The 13,997-nt window shown below is 51.1% G+C and overlaps 1 protein-coding gene across 1 annotated transcript in view; it reads right to left on the reverse strand.

Moving 5' to 3' along the window:
• Positions 1-243: 243 nt before the first annotated feature.
• LOC145392695 (beta-1,4-glucuronyltransferase 1-like) overlaps positions 244-13,997 on the reverse strand; it is a 44,006-nt gene continuing 30,252 nt past the window's right edge. Inside the window, exon 4 of the mRNA XM_080266999.1 lies at positions 244-456. Coding sequence (XP_080123125.1) covers positions 244-456 — 213 coding nt within the window. The remainder of the gene's footprint in view (positions 457-13,997) is intronic.

The raw sequence follows: 13,997 nt of genomic DNA on the forward strand, positions 1-13,997 counted from the left end.
AGGTTGCTTGAGATTTCTAACAGTATATTAGGAAGGGTTTCCTTATTTGGTGAAGAACACCATGTGATAAGCACCTCTGATACCCGCATCAATTTCATCACAATCACTGGAAAAATAATGACATCTCAGGTAAAACCTTGTACTAAAAAATCTCATTTACATATTCACAGAGTGTAATTACTGTCGATAAGCTTGAAGTCAGTGTAATTTTCTCTGATGAAAATATATAGAAACTCCTTCACATCAATGGCGCCTGCATTTTTCACTTGGGCCAAATTTTTTATGCATTTCATCCATAATGAGATCATATATTTTTGAATTCTTTGCAACAAAAGGCTCCCTCCAGGCTTCACTCTTAGCTTTGCTGGTCTTTTTTCTCTTGATACCTGGTGAGTGGACAAGGAAAGCTCGGTCCAGAATGGCTAGGTTGTACTCCCGCAAACACAGCTCGTGCATCTGTTGGGGCAGTGGAAAATTTTAATATATAAGATAGTAAAAAGCAAGGTCAGGTGCAGGTGACAAAGGATGATGCTGGTATTTATATATGTACAAGAAGTCATTGATAACTGTACGCACTTCACTGCTGTAAGGCAAGATGTCACATACCTACAGTACTGATTATTATTCTGACTATTGCAAAATGATTTTATTTTGGCTATCAAACAACTGTATTCAGCTAAAAGATACCCCTACTCAATAAAGTGTTACAAAACTATATCGTTTAGCACTTTGCAGGATAGGAACTAAAAAATGCATTAAAGTCTGGCTTAGCCAGATGAGTTTATTCAGCCGAGGGTCACTTGTGCTGGACAGATTAGATTTCTTCAACTTTGTATTATGGGAAGCCACAAGGAAAATTAGAATACAAAGATTCAGTCCTGCCAACTGTTGCAAGGTGAAGAGGCATACAAATGGCTACCACAGTCCAGAACCTTGAACTGTAAATGACTGACTTTTGCCCATATTTGGATTATTGGAAAAAAAGAAAAAAAAAAATCACATAAACTTTACGCTGAAAAAAAAAGCTGAACAAAGTCTGTGTGAAACAAAGGTAGGTCTAATCACCCTGTTTGTTAATACAGTTAATTTGTATGGAAGGCGATTTAGGAGATATTCAAAACAAGGACACCAAACAAGGACACCAGGTACTGGGATGAAGTGAACCAAAGTGGCAATGTATGGGAAATCTTTGTCTTTCTGTCTGTTGATGGTGCTGCATTATTGGCACAGTGAGAAGCAACTTCAGGGATGCTGAAAAAAATTTCATAGGATTTGCAGAGTTGAGGTTGTTGTATTTGGGCAAAATAAGTAAAAGTACTGATTTCAAATCATATTAGAGAATATCAGAATAAAGAATGAGATGTTGGAGGAGGAGATGAGTTTTATGTGCTTAGGTGCTGTAATATAAAAAATTTGGAGGCATAACTGGTGAAATATGAGAGAAATTTTCAATTATGAAATGTAAACAGTGAGTGAGGAAGATATGTCATATATGAAGGATTTAAATGAACAAAGTACAGCTACATGGGTTAGAATTATTGTGGATATATAGTAAGGAGAAAGATAAGTAGGTGTGCAACTGGAAATTAATTAACTGAAATGCTCGTAGGTGGAATGAACATGTGGACAAATGTGGGAAACTAAATGTAGTAAGGAGAGTAGTGAAAGGTTGCTAGTTTGTGATGCTGTAACATGAAAACCTCCACCTACATGGAAGAGAACAGTTTATATATGAAAGCTGACTGGAAGAACATCCTATACTGAAAAAAAGAAACATTAAGACAGAAAAGCATGGACTTCCGTCAAAACCATCCCCTACAAAGGAGTACTGAGTTGGGGTATGGTGTGTTGAAACTGAGTGATAATTGCATTTTGTCTCTGGCTATCAAGCCTGTTCATCTTGTCTCCAGCCACTACACCTGTTCATCTTGTCTCTGGCCACTACACCTGTTCATCTTGTCTCTGGCCACTACACCTGTTCATCTTGTCTCTGGCCACTACACCTGTTCATCTTGTCTCTGGCCACTAAGCCTGTTCATCTTGTCTCCAGCCACTACACCTGTTCATCTTGTCTCTGGCCACTAAGCCTGTTCATTTTGTCTCCAGCCACTACACCTGTTCATCTTGTCAGTGGCCTCTAAACCTGTTCATCTTGTCTCCAGCCACTACACTTCTTCATCTTGTCTCTGGCCACTAAGCCTGTTCATCTTGTCTCAGGCCACTAAGCCTGTTCATCTTGTCTCCAGCCACTACACCTGTTCATCTTGTCTCTGGCCACTAAGCCTGTTCATCTTGTCTCCAGCCACTACACCTGTTCATCTTGTCTCTGGCCACTAAGCCTGTTCATCTTGTCTGTGGCCTCTAAACCTGTTCATCTTGTCTCTGGCCTCTAAACCTGTTCATCTTGTCTCTGGCCACTAAGCCTGTTCATCTTGTCTCTGGCCACTAAGCCTGTCCTTCTTGTCTCTGGCCACTAAACCTGTCCTTCTTGTCTCCGGCCACTAAGCCTGTTCATCTTGTCTCTGGCCACTAAGCCTGTTCATCTTGTCTCTGGCCACTAAGCCTGTTCATCTTGTCTCTGGCCACTAAGCCTGTCCTTCTTGTCTCTGGCCACTAAACCTGTTCATCTTGTCTCCGGCCACTAAGCCTGTTCATCTAGTCTCCGGCCACCAAGCCTGTTCATCTTGTCTCTGGCCACTAAGCCTGTTCATCTTGTCTCTGGCCACTAAGCCTGTTCACTTGTTAGTTCCCGACTTAGGCAATTCTCACTGTATATTAGAGGTGCCATTATGTTGATTATGAACACTATCAGCCTTCATTGTACCACAGGTATGAATAAAACATATAACACAGACAAGGTCAGTCCCTGGGTCATATGGTGACACTGGGATTACACTACTGGGCTTCTTGGGCTGCTGAAACCTGGGCTAACCATAAGTGGCGCCTGGGCGTGGGAGGCTGGTTGTCAGGCATACCCTCCCGTAGGGGGCACGGGACTACTGCAAGGGGTGAGGTCATCCGGGAGTGGCTGCAATCTGGTGTACAGGGAGGCCCTTTCCTGGTGGGGCCTTGACTGGGAGGTGGCCCTTGGGACTGGGGCCGAACAAAACCAACAGATGCGCCTGTCATTGCCTGCTCCTGGCAGAGGGTCGTTGGCGGGATGGGCTCGGGAGGTCTCGCCCCCGGGTTCTGGGGATGTCCCTGGGTGGCTGGGGGCTGCAGTCACCACTGGGCTGGACCACCGTCAGGAGCTGCCTGCGGCGTTCCTTCTGGGTGGCTTCCGTCTGCACCGGGCGTCGTCCAGGGGCAACTTGTAGGGCATGGATCCCCTCTCCCAGGAGAGGGCCCTGCCACCACTCCTCAAACGGCAGCTCCTCTGGGGGACCATACCTGTGAGGAGAGTGAGAGGGGCGTCCGGATGACAGGTGAGCCGAGCCAGAGACTTCTCCAAAGGGGTAGTCCCAGAGACTGTGGATGAAGGACGTACAGTGGCCAACCCTTCCCCGACATGTACAGTGGCTGATGTCGTGGTTCCAAGACCCTAGGGACAACAGCTGAGGGGCTTACAGTGGCCGACCCTTCCCCGGTATGTACAGTGGCCAATATGGCGGTGCTGTTCCCTGAGGAGGAGGCAGATGAAGGGCGTACAGTGGCTGACCCTTCCCCGATGCGTACAGTGGCCGATGTTGCGGTTCCACAGGCTTTAGGGGTGGAGTGTGCGGCCTGGGGGAGTGTGGTTGGGTGTTGTGTGGAATGGTCGCACATGATGGTTGCAATATGTGCGTGTGTTACCGTGGTGCTGTATAGTGACTTGGTAGGGGTTGGGAACGTTGACGACGGTGTAAGGTCTCTCAAACTGGTGAGATCTTATTTGGACCCGGCAGGTGTGCTACCGCTACTGAATCTCCCGCTTTGTAGGGGTTGGGTGTTGCAATGTCAGGTTGGAGATCCTGTTGCTGTTGTAGGTGGTGCAACTGCCTTTTAAGGTGGTGGAGGGGATCAGAGGTGGGAGGTGGGGAGGGGGGCTGGAGGTGGTGTCTGAGGGGTAGGAGGAGGGGAGCTTCTCCAAACACCCATTCGTGTGGGGTGATACCATTGTCTCTCGGGCAGGTGTTCATGCCCCACTGTATTATTTTGATATGTGCCAGCCAGTCTTCGTTGCCCGTTTCTTGTATTCTTGTTCGTATCTGGTTGAGAAGGGAACGATGGCTACTCTCATATACTCCTTTTCCTGGTAGCCAATAGGGAGAGGAGTGTGAGATCTGGTAGCCAAACAGGGTGGCTAGTTCTTCCCAAACTTTGCTGGTAAATTCTGGGGCGTTGTCCGAGTGAACAGTAGGGCCTGGGGGATTCCAAAGTATGAGAAGACGTGGTGGACTAGTGCTTCGGCTACGGCCACGGCGTGGTGTTCCTTGGCAGGGCAGGCGATGAGTTATTTTGAGTATACATCGACAAATGATATATTTGTAACCGGCTTTGGGTGGTAGGGGCCCGACTATGTCGACAGATAGCAGTTGCCATGGTTTGTGGGTGGTGATTTTTCCTGATGGCCCAGGTGTGTGGGTGATGTCTTTTACCAGTGAGCAGGCACAGCAGGCTTGTATAATATTTTTGGCCAGGTTGGAGGGGCCAGGTGTCCAACAGATGTCGTTAAAGACTTGCAGGAGTTATTTGGTGCCGTGGTGGATGTCGTTATTGGAGTGGAGGTGGGTCATGGCATCGTGGGTGGAGTCAGGGTCCAGGACTACATGTCCATCCTGGGTAAACAGGTGGTCGCCATCCCGGTAGAGCTTAGAGAATATTTGGGGTGGTATCCAGGGTGGTTGTTCCCTGTCCTGCCATTTTTGCATAAGGTCAGGGGTAGCACGGATGGAGTTGATGGGGAGTCATGACAAGGCATCGGCATTGGTGTGTAGTTTCCCCTGTCTGTATGCGATCTTGAAGTCAGATTCCTCGAGTGGCTCTCTCCATCTGATTAATTGGGCATTGTTGGTGTTAGACTGATGTAGCCTCTGAAGGGATTGATGATCTGTGATGATCGTGACGTGGGTGCCTGAGATGTATGCTCGGAAATGTTCTAATGCCCATATAATGCCAAGGCATTCACGTTTTGGGGCTGCGTAGTTTTTTTCAGCTTGATTGAGGGTGCGGCTGGTGCAGGCGACGATACGTTCTCGCCCCTCTTGTACCTGGGCTAGCACGGCACCAAATGCAACCAGAGATACGTCTGTGTACAGACAGAAAGGCAGGGTGTAGTCTGGGAAGGCAACGATTGGGGCAGTGATGAGTTTTGACTTCAGTGTGTTGAAGGCGGTGATTCAGGCATTGGTCCAGAGGAATGGTCTGCCTTTCTTGGTTAGGTCATGGAGGGGTTTAGCGATGTTGGCGAAGCCCTTCACGAAACGCCGATAGTTGGAAGTTAGTCCGAGGAAGATGCGCACATCATGGACGTGTTCGGGTAGTGGGAGGTCTGTGTTGGCCTGCAGCTTGTCAAAATCGGGAGAAATGCCCTCTGCCAAGATTGTGACGTAGGAAGGAGACAGATCATTCAGCCAGGATGCATTAGAGGGTCTGAGCTTGAGTCCTGCTTGGTGTATGCATGTGAAGACTTGCTTGAGGCGTTGGAGGTGGTTGACCCATGTCCGGCTAAAAACAATCACACTGTCTAGGTACGCCAGGCAGATTTCCCAGGTAAGGCCGCTGAGGGCCGACTCCATCAGTTGGGAGAATGTGGCAGGGGGTTGCAGAGCCTGAAGGGGAGGACATTAAATTAGTAATGTTTGCCGTTACTGGTGGAGAAGGCTGTTTTCTCTCTGTCCTTGGGGTGGACGGGGACTTGCCAATACCCTGACTGGAGATCTAGGGTGGTGAACCATGATGATCTGTGTAGGGAGTTGAGGGAGTCGTCTATCCTTGGTAGTGAGGTGGCGTTCTTCGTGGTCACACCTTTAAGTCTTCTGTAGTCCACACAGAAACGCATGGTGCCGTCCTTTTTCTTGATGAGGATGACAGGTGAGGACCACAGGCTGGTGGAGGGGGAAGTAACACTGGCATCTAGCATGTCCTGGACCTGCCGGTCTTCCTCCATCTGCTGTTTTTTTTTTTTTTTTTTTCGCCGTCAGGGTTGTCGGATAGGTGGTCCCTTGGTGTGGATTTCGTGGTGGAGGTATGTGGTGTGGCCAATGTCTCCTGGGCCTGAGGAGAATAGGTCTTAGAAGTCCAGGAGAAGTCATCGAAGGCTGTTAGCTTGGTGAGGTAAGAGGTGTTCAGGTAGGGAGGGTAGGGTGGCAGGTGAAAGGGGGGGTGGATTTCACAAGGCTCGGCTTCCTCCATATCTCACACCACTAACCTTTGGGGGAGGGTGAGCGGCATGATGGTGAAATTTGCAATGCGTACTGCTTGGAGGTTGGGGGGGGGGAGGAAAGTGGGTGACAGTAGGAAGGAGGAGAAGGCCCCTGGTGGTAGGCTGGGGGAGAACAGGACGTAGGTGCCACTGGGTCTGTTCAGCTGTAGCCAGGCCTCGTGTTTGGGGGGGGTTGGTTATGGTGGAAGCAATGGTTGTGGGAAAGGTGGGGTGGGGGGGTTGTTGGGCAGGGATGGGGAGTAGGGTGAAGGACTGGGTGGGGGGGCAAGGGGGGTGGTGTGCAAGTGTAGAGTGTCTGGGCAGGGGGGGCTGGAGGTTTTTGAAATTGGAGGCGCCACTTGTGGCAGTCGATGTTCTCGTGAAGGTTCTGTAAGTGATCCAGCCCCAGGTAGCCATCATAGGCACGGCAGGTAGAGTCAAACACGATGAATTTGTACTTGGTGGAGACTTGTTGGTGGGTGTCGGTCCATAGGGCCCGGGTCTCCCCAGGTATTGGCAAGGGACCATCCCCCACATCTACAAGGTGGGCTGAGGTGGGGAGGAGCGGGCCGAAGGGGGAGGTGTGGCGAGAGTAGAAATGCAAGCAAGATTTGGCTGCTCCCATGTTGACCAGCAGCTTCACCTTCACGCCGTTCAGCCTCATTTTGTCGTAGACTGGGGGGCGATATTTCTGAGAAATGGCCCGCGCCACCATGGGGAGGTGCGGGGGTGGACCTAAAAAATCCATTTGCTGTGTGGTGTCCTCCACTTCAGGCTCCATTTTCCTGGGATCGGCGTAGTTGGTGGGTGAAGCATCGTCCTCGGGGCCTTTGTCTTCTAAAGACAAGACCTTGTGACGCCCCTGTATGGTCGCCCTGCGCCGTGCAGCCTTTAGTTGTTCACTTAAGTCATGGAGGGGGCAGCTACGGCTGCAGGCAGTGAATTCCCATGGGTTAATGGATATTAAGTTTGGGTTTTCTTTGGGGTTGGGGCGTCTCTTCATAGGGTGTGCTCTGGGTACAGATGGTGTTGGTTCATGGTTGGATTGGGTGGGGGATGTTTGTTGCTTCTGATGTTGAGCCGACCTGTGAGTAGGGAAGCTGCTTACAGCATTGATCGGTTTGGGGGTAAGGCGAGCGGCTAGGAGATGCCGCACAAGCTGCATGTCCCGGTCGAGGTCTCCTGAGGGATCATAGATGGTGAAATGCTCCCTTATGATGCTAGAGAGGATCCTCAACAGGGTGTTAAATATGTGTTGTTCCCGTGTGACTGCGCCGGTCTCTGGGTAGGCGGCAGTGACAAGTCGCCTGGCCTGGATGAGTGTGTCGTCCAGGTTTCTGTCGTAGGTGAGCGCGTCAAGTTGCAATAGAACTACAACTTTGCCCAGCGATGGCATGATTGCCTGTTTCACGATTTGTACAAACTGCTCCCATTTTAGTTCCAGGATGATCTTTGAGGCTATGCTTGATACTGCCTTGCCCAGGTATGGCAGAGTGACTGCTATTTTTTTTTCTGTCATTTTTGAAGCCTATGTCCAGTATTGGTTTAACCATGGCCAGGTATACATTAATGTCATATAGCTTGGGATAAAATTTTCGCAGTTGGATGTGGGGTTTGGTCACCATTGTGCTAGATTTCCCTGTTTTTGTTCCTCTCTGTATTCTGATTGGGTCAAGAACCACCACTGGCCACCAGTGTTATGCTAGGTGGTTTTAGGTTGACTTATCATAAGAACACTAGCTATTAAGTGGGGTCCTCTTTCTAGACTGGAACTAGAACACGCAACAAGAGGAACAGGGCATAGAATTCAGCAGACCACCCTTACACATATATTGCCTTAATTTGATTTCCTTACAGTATACACCAACTATATACAATACAGGTTATATGGACAATGTCAGGATTTGGTATACAACAATTACTGCACACAATATATACAAGTGTAGTCACCGTCAGCCAGGACTATTCATCAACAATACACATTGGTTGTAGGCACAGTCTGAACAGTCTTTACCATACAGTCCTAGTGTACCACTCGTCAGGTCTAGACTTAGGCAATTCTCACTGTACATTAGAGGTCCCACTATGTTGACTATGGACACTATCAGCCTTCACTGTACCACAGGTGAATAAACCATGACACAGACACTGTCTGTCCCTGGTTCATATGGTGACACTGTGATTACACTACTGGGCTTCTTAGGCCGCTGAAACCTGGGCTAATCATAAGTGGTGCCAGGGAGTGGGAGGCTGGTTGTCAGGCATGCCCACCCGTAGAGGGCACGGGACTACTGCAGGGGGTGAGGTCGTCTGGGGGTGGCTGCGGTCTGGTGTACAGGGAGGCCCTTTCCTGGTGGAGCCTTGACCTGGAAGGTGGCCCTTGAGACTGGGGCCAAACAAAACCAACAGACGTGCCTGTCATTGCCTGCTCCTGGTGGAGGGTCGTCGGCGGGACGGGCTTGGGAGGTCTCACCCCGGGGTTCTGGGGACGTCCCTGGGTGTCTGGGGTCTGCAGTCACCACTGGGCTGGACCGCTGTCAGAAGCTGCTTGCAGCATTCCTTCCAGGTGGCGTCCTTTAGCACCAGGTGTTGTCCAGGGGCAACCTGTAGGGCATGGATCCCCTCTCCCGGGATAGGGCCCTGCCACCACTCCTCTAACGGCAGCTCCTCCAGCAGTCTATACCTGTGAGGGGAGTGAAAGGGGCATCCCGCTTGGCCTCCGGGTTGACAGGTGGGCCAAGTCAGAGACTTCTCCAAAGGGGTAGTCCCAGAGACTGTGGAAGAAGGGTGGCTGACCCTTCCCTGACACATACAGTGGCTGACGTCATGGTTCCAAGGCTCTAGGGACAACAGCTGAAGAGCATACAGTGGCTGACCCTTCCCTGGTACGTACAGTGGCCGATACCACGGTGCTGTTCCCTGAGAAAGAGGCAGATGAAGGACGTACAGTGGCCGACCCTTCCCCAACACATACAGTGGCCGACGTCACAGTACTGCCTTTGCCTGGCTTGCCAGCCGATCTGCGTCCAGTGGCTGTCATGTCCAACCCAGGGCATACAGTGGCCGCCACCACGAGGCTGGTTCCAGGAGTGGCTGGAAATGAAGGGCATTCAGTGTCCGACTCTTCCCAGGTACGTACAGTGGCTGCTACCACAGTGCTGGAGGGGGCAACAGCTGAAGGGCATACAGTGGCTGACCCTTCCCTGGTACATACAGTGGCTGATACCGTGGTGCTGCTTGGGACTGTCTGTGGACAAGTCCCACCCCAATGCTGGTGAGTGTTGGTCCGGCTCTGATGTAGTGTGACGGTACTGTTTAGTTGTCGTTGGCTGTGTTGAGAAGAGGGGCGTAGGGCCGTGGTACACCTGGGCCAGTCTTGCTCAGGCCTGGCACTCTCTCTGCTTGCCCCTCCATGGTCTCCTTCTGGGGTGGGTGTGGGGCTGTGGGTCTGTCCTAGGGTGGGTGTCTCCATGAGGACGTGTATTTCAACTATCACAGAAACTACTGGAGGTTTTTAGTATATGACACACTATTTTCACAGATGACCTAGAACATGGCCTGTAATGACAGTATCATGCGTACACACGATAAAAAAAGTATCTGCTCACATTTGGCCCTAAACAATTTGACGCCATGGATGATGGACTCTGGAAATGTTTGATTATTGTCCTCCCATGTTGTCAAACATTTTGCATAAGTATGTCATTAAAATGCCGGGAATAGTCATGGAGGGCACCACAACACCCCCAGGAGGAGCCTACAGAGGGGCGGACAGAGCGTGGCCCGACTCCAGGTGACATGGACGTAAGTCCGCCCAAGCCGCGCGCCCCTATGACCCGGAACTCACCCGCCACCACCATGGCAGGAAGAGGAGACTACCTTGTGGGCGAGCTGACCCTCGACAGGATCAGGGTGGAGCTAGTTCCTCAGCTCCAAGTGGCACCCCAGCAATGCCCAGCAGCCACAACCTTTGTGAGATGGCCAGTAGCTGCTCAGCCCTTCAGGAGACGGCCTGTAGCCACTCGGAAGGCTTTCAGAAAGCGGCCTATAGCCACTCTTTCCTTCAGGAGACGGCCTGTAGCTACTTCCCACTAACAGCCACGGCCTGTAGCTTGGATCAGGCGACAGCCGGTAGCCACACCCCTAAAAGGCCGCGGCCTGTAGCCGGGTCACACAGTAGGAGACGGCTGGTAGCCACTGCCCCATCAGGTGCTGCTATCCCCCCCTACAGGAACCAGCAACGGCCGGTAGCCACGCTGAGGGGAGAAGGGTACGTCCTCTCTCCTCCTGTAGTTGCCTCAGAGGACACGACACAGGCAACAGCCGGTAGCCACGCCCGTCAGTAGGAGACGGTCTGCAGCTGCTCCTCGTCAGCACATCGTCCTCCACATGGGAACTCGGCGACGGTCGTTAGCCGTGCCGACAGGCAAGTGACAGCCAGTAGCCGCACTTCACCTGCATCCCCTTCAGGGAGTTGGGCCCCGGCAATGGCTAGCAGCCGTGCCGATGACAAAGGGACGGCCAGTAGCTGCCCTCGTTTCGTTGCCCACAGGAACCCAGCGACGGTTGGTAGCTGCACCGGGGAGGAGCGCTAAAGCCCCTCGCCCCCTGTGACTCCACTACAAGAGGGCGATCTGCCATCAGACCTGCTGACCGGCGGGGGCACAGACGACCCTGCTGTCCACCACGAGTGAGGCAACCTTCAGGAGGAAAGTCTCAGCCCTGAGGCTTGTTGGAGAGGCCCTGTGCTATCCCTATCCCCAGGGCTATTCTCTGCAGCCAGTTCTGGAGGGACCCTTCCTGACAGACTCCAACAGAGGCTGACACTGCAGCCCGCTCCTGATGGCGTTCCCGACTGCAGGAGACCGCAGCCGATGGGACCCTGAGGCCGCCCCCAGGACCCCTGGGTGGGACCTCTCCCCACCAAAACACAGCAGACACTCGTCCTCTGTCAGGTGCCTGAGTGAGCGCTTCAGGAACCTCTTTGGCCCCAGTCCCAAGGGCCTCACGCCAGTTCCCAGCCCAGACAGTGAGGGGCCCTTCACCACATGCAGCCCCGAACGAGAGAGGACGCCCCTATGAGTGATCCCATGGCTGCGGGACACAGAGGCCTTTGGCGCAGACGACCCTGCTGTCCACCACAAGTGAGGCAACCTTCAGGAGGAAAGTCTCAGCCCTGAGGACTGTTGGAGAGGCCCTGTGCCATCCCTATCCCCAGGGCTATTCTCTGCAGCCAGCTCCGGAGGGACCCTACCTGATGGACTCCAACAGAAGCTGATATTGCAGCCCACTCCTGACGGCGTTCCCGACTGCAGGAGACCGCAGCCGATGGGACCCTCAGGCCGCCCCCAGGACCCCTGGGTAGGACCTCTCTCCACCAAAATGCAGGAGGCACTTGTCCTCCATCAGGTGCCTGAGTGAGCGCTTCAGGAACCTCTTTGGTCCCAGTCCCGAGGGCCTCACGCCAGTTCTCAGCCCAGACAGTGAGGGGCCCTTCACCACATGCAGCCCTGAATGAGAGAGGACGCCCCTATGAGTGGTCCCGTGGCTGTGGGACACAGAGGCCTTTGGCGAGGCTCAGCCCCCATCAGGATCTGGGCTGTAAGCTTCCCTGCCGCCCTCTGCCATCACCGCCACCTTCCCCAGATCCCAACAATGAGTGACAGTGCAAGTGCAATGACAATGAAACAGTGACTATCAGACAGGGCAGCGTATGAATAAGTGAAGGGAAATCAAGTAAAAGATCTTCCAGTGATACAATGACTTAAATGTAGACCTCTAGCGAATACAGTGACACGAGGAAGAGCCCAGAAGTGAACACAGTGACCTCAGTGAATAAGCAAGATCCGCACCCCAGCCCTAGTAATAAAAATCCCCAGCCTAAAAGGGCCTGACTAAGTTATGTACCCAAGTGTTAATTTTCCCTAGTGTCCCAGTGACTATTCCCCCTGTCCAAGATTACAAGTGCTGTTCAGTGCACTGTCCACTTTGACCCAGAATTATTGTCCGATCAGTATCCTGCCACCCAGTATCTCAGTACATGTCCTATGATTGTCTAGATTACTGTTTGTGATGTCTGACTGTTCCTAAGCTTAGAATTTGTCGATATACGTGTAAGGTTGTTGCCCTGAGTTTTAATGCTCTGCCTCTCTATTGGTACTTAAGCTCTGGTCTAGAAAAAAGCCACATCCTATAGTAGGACTCGCGTAAATTTGCGGCTTTGGTGTGGCCCGCACCTGTGTACAACGGTGCCACGTTTCCCCAACTTGCGATGTGAAACGGACGCTATTTATGTACAAGGCAACACAAATACGATAAATTCAGATGAATAAAACTTACACTTGTGTATTTTGATGGATGAATCAACAGTAATCTTATTATGCATAAAATATTTATACAATAACGCAGAAACATGGCATACATATTGTACAGTGTTGCTAAAAGAAATTGTAGTCACTTTTAATGTTTTTTAGCGTAGTTTTAGGGTGGGTAATTGTAATGCTGAGTAGAATTTGGCTCGACCTCTCGTTCCAAATCAACTCAACACTGAGCGGGGTCCTCTTTCGAGACCGGAGCTAGTGCAATGAAGAGAGGCAGGACATAAAAACTTTCGGCAACACCATACACGTATATTATTTCAGTTAGACACGAGACATTTCAACAGACATTACATCACAATATAGAGCAATACAAAACCTTATTTAAAATATTGTGTATCTCGCAGGATACTAGCTTCCTAGATATTAATGACAATACAACAAATCTTAGTACAGTAAATACCCGTGCGCGCGGAGCGCGGGAGGAGAGAGAGGGGGGGTTTGTGGTCTACCAGGAAAGGGGGGGGGTAGTGAGACACAGAGAGTGACTTAGAACGGCGAGGGAGAAGTTATGGTAATACTTAATGAGGCCCGATATTAACAAGGGAGTTTTAGGTGTTTTCTATTGGCAAGAATTCTTTGATAATTAACTCTGGTTCTTATTTGGACTTCAAGAGCGTGGGTGAGGAGTGGGGAGGGTTCTCAGGGATAGCGTGCGGAACAAGAGAGTACAGTTATCACTCGCGGTCCTCGTAGTTTGATAACACTAGATTTCCGTCAGCACAACTTATATACTACACATCTCTCTGGTAGGTTATGTAGGTTCGCACTTCCCAACGCGTAACAAAGTCGGAACACTCGTGAATTCTATTTCACTGTATTACTCAGAGTTTAACCAATAGCACTCTAATGATGTATTATCCTTTCCTCGGGCTCTAGAGAGAAGTCCATAGTAAACTCGGGATGATACTCGCACGTATCTTCATTTGGGGTCTCTACCCCTATTCTCACCCGTTAATGTAGTATTATGTCCTGGGTTACCCCAATGGAAAGTACATGAAATCACTGCACTAGTCTTATTCTAAGAAAAAGGAGTCACACTTAACCTACTTCACAATTGTGGATCCTCGTATCTCTGGTAGAGAGAGACACAGTTACCTCGGCGATGATCCGGTCGGCTGAGGGTGTCGCCAGGGTAGAGCGAGCCAGGAGGGCACGGGGCGACTCACTAGGGCGTCCTCTCGCGTCCGGGGGCTTCCGGACTGGGCTCCGGACTGGGGCCGAAGAGGGCTAGGAACCTCTGGGTCAGGTCCCGGCGTCGTGGGGGCGTGGTGAGG

Source organism: Coenobita brevimanus, chromosome 23 (assembly GCF_032717465.1).
Source record: "Coenobita brevimanus isolate Jiangsu-jjx chromosome 23, ASM3271746v2, whole genome shotgun sequence".
Taxonomy (NCBI): domain Eukaryota; kingdom Metazoa; phylum Arthropoda; class Malacostraca; order Decapoda; family Coenobitidae; genus Coenobita; species Coenobita brevimanus.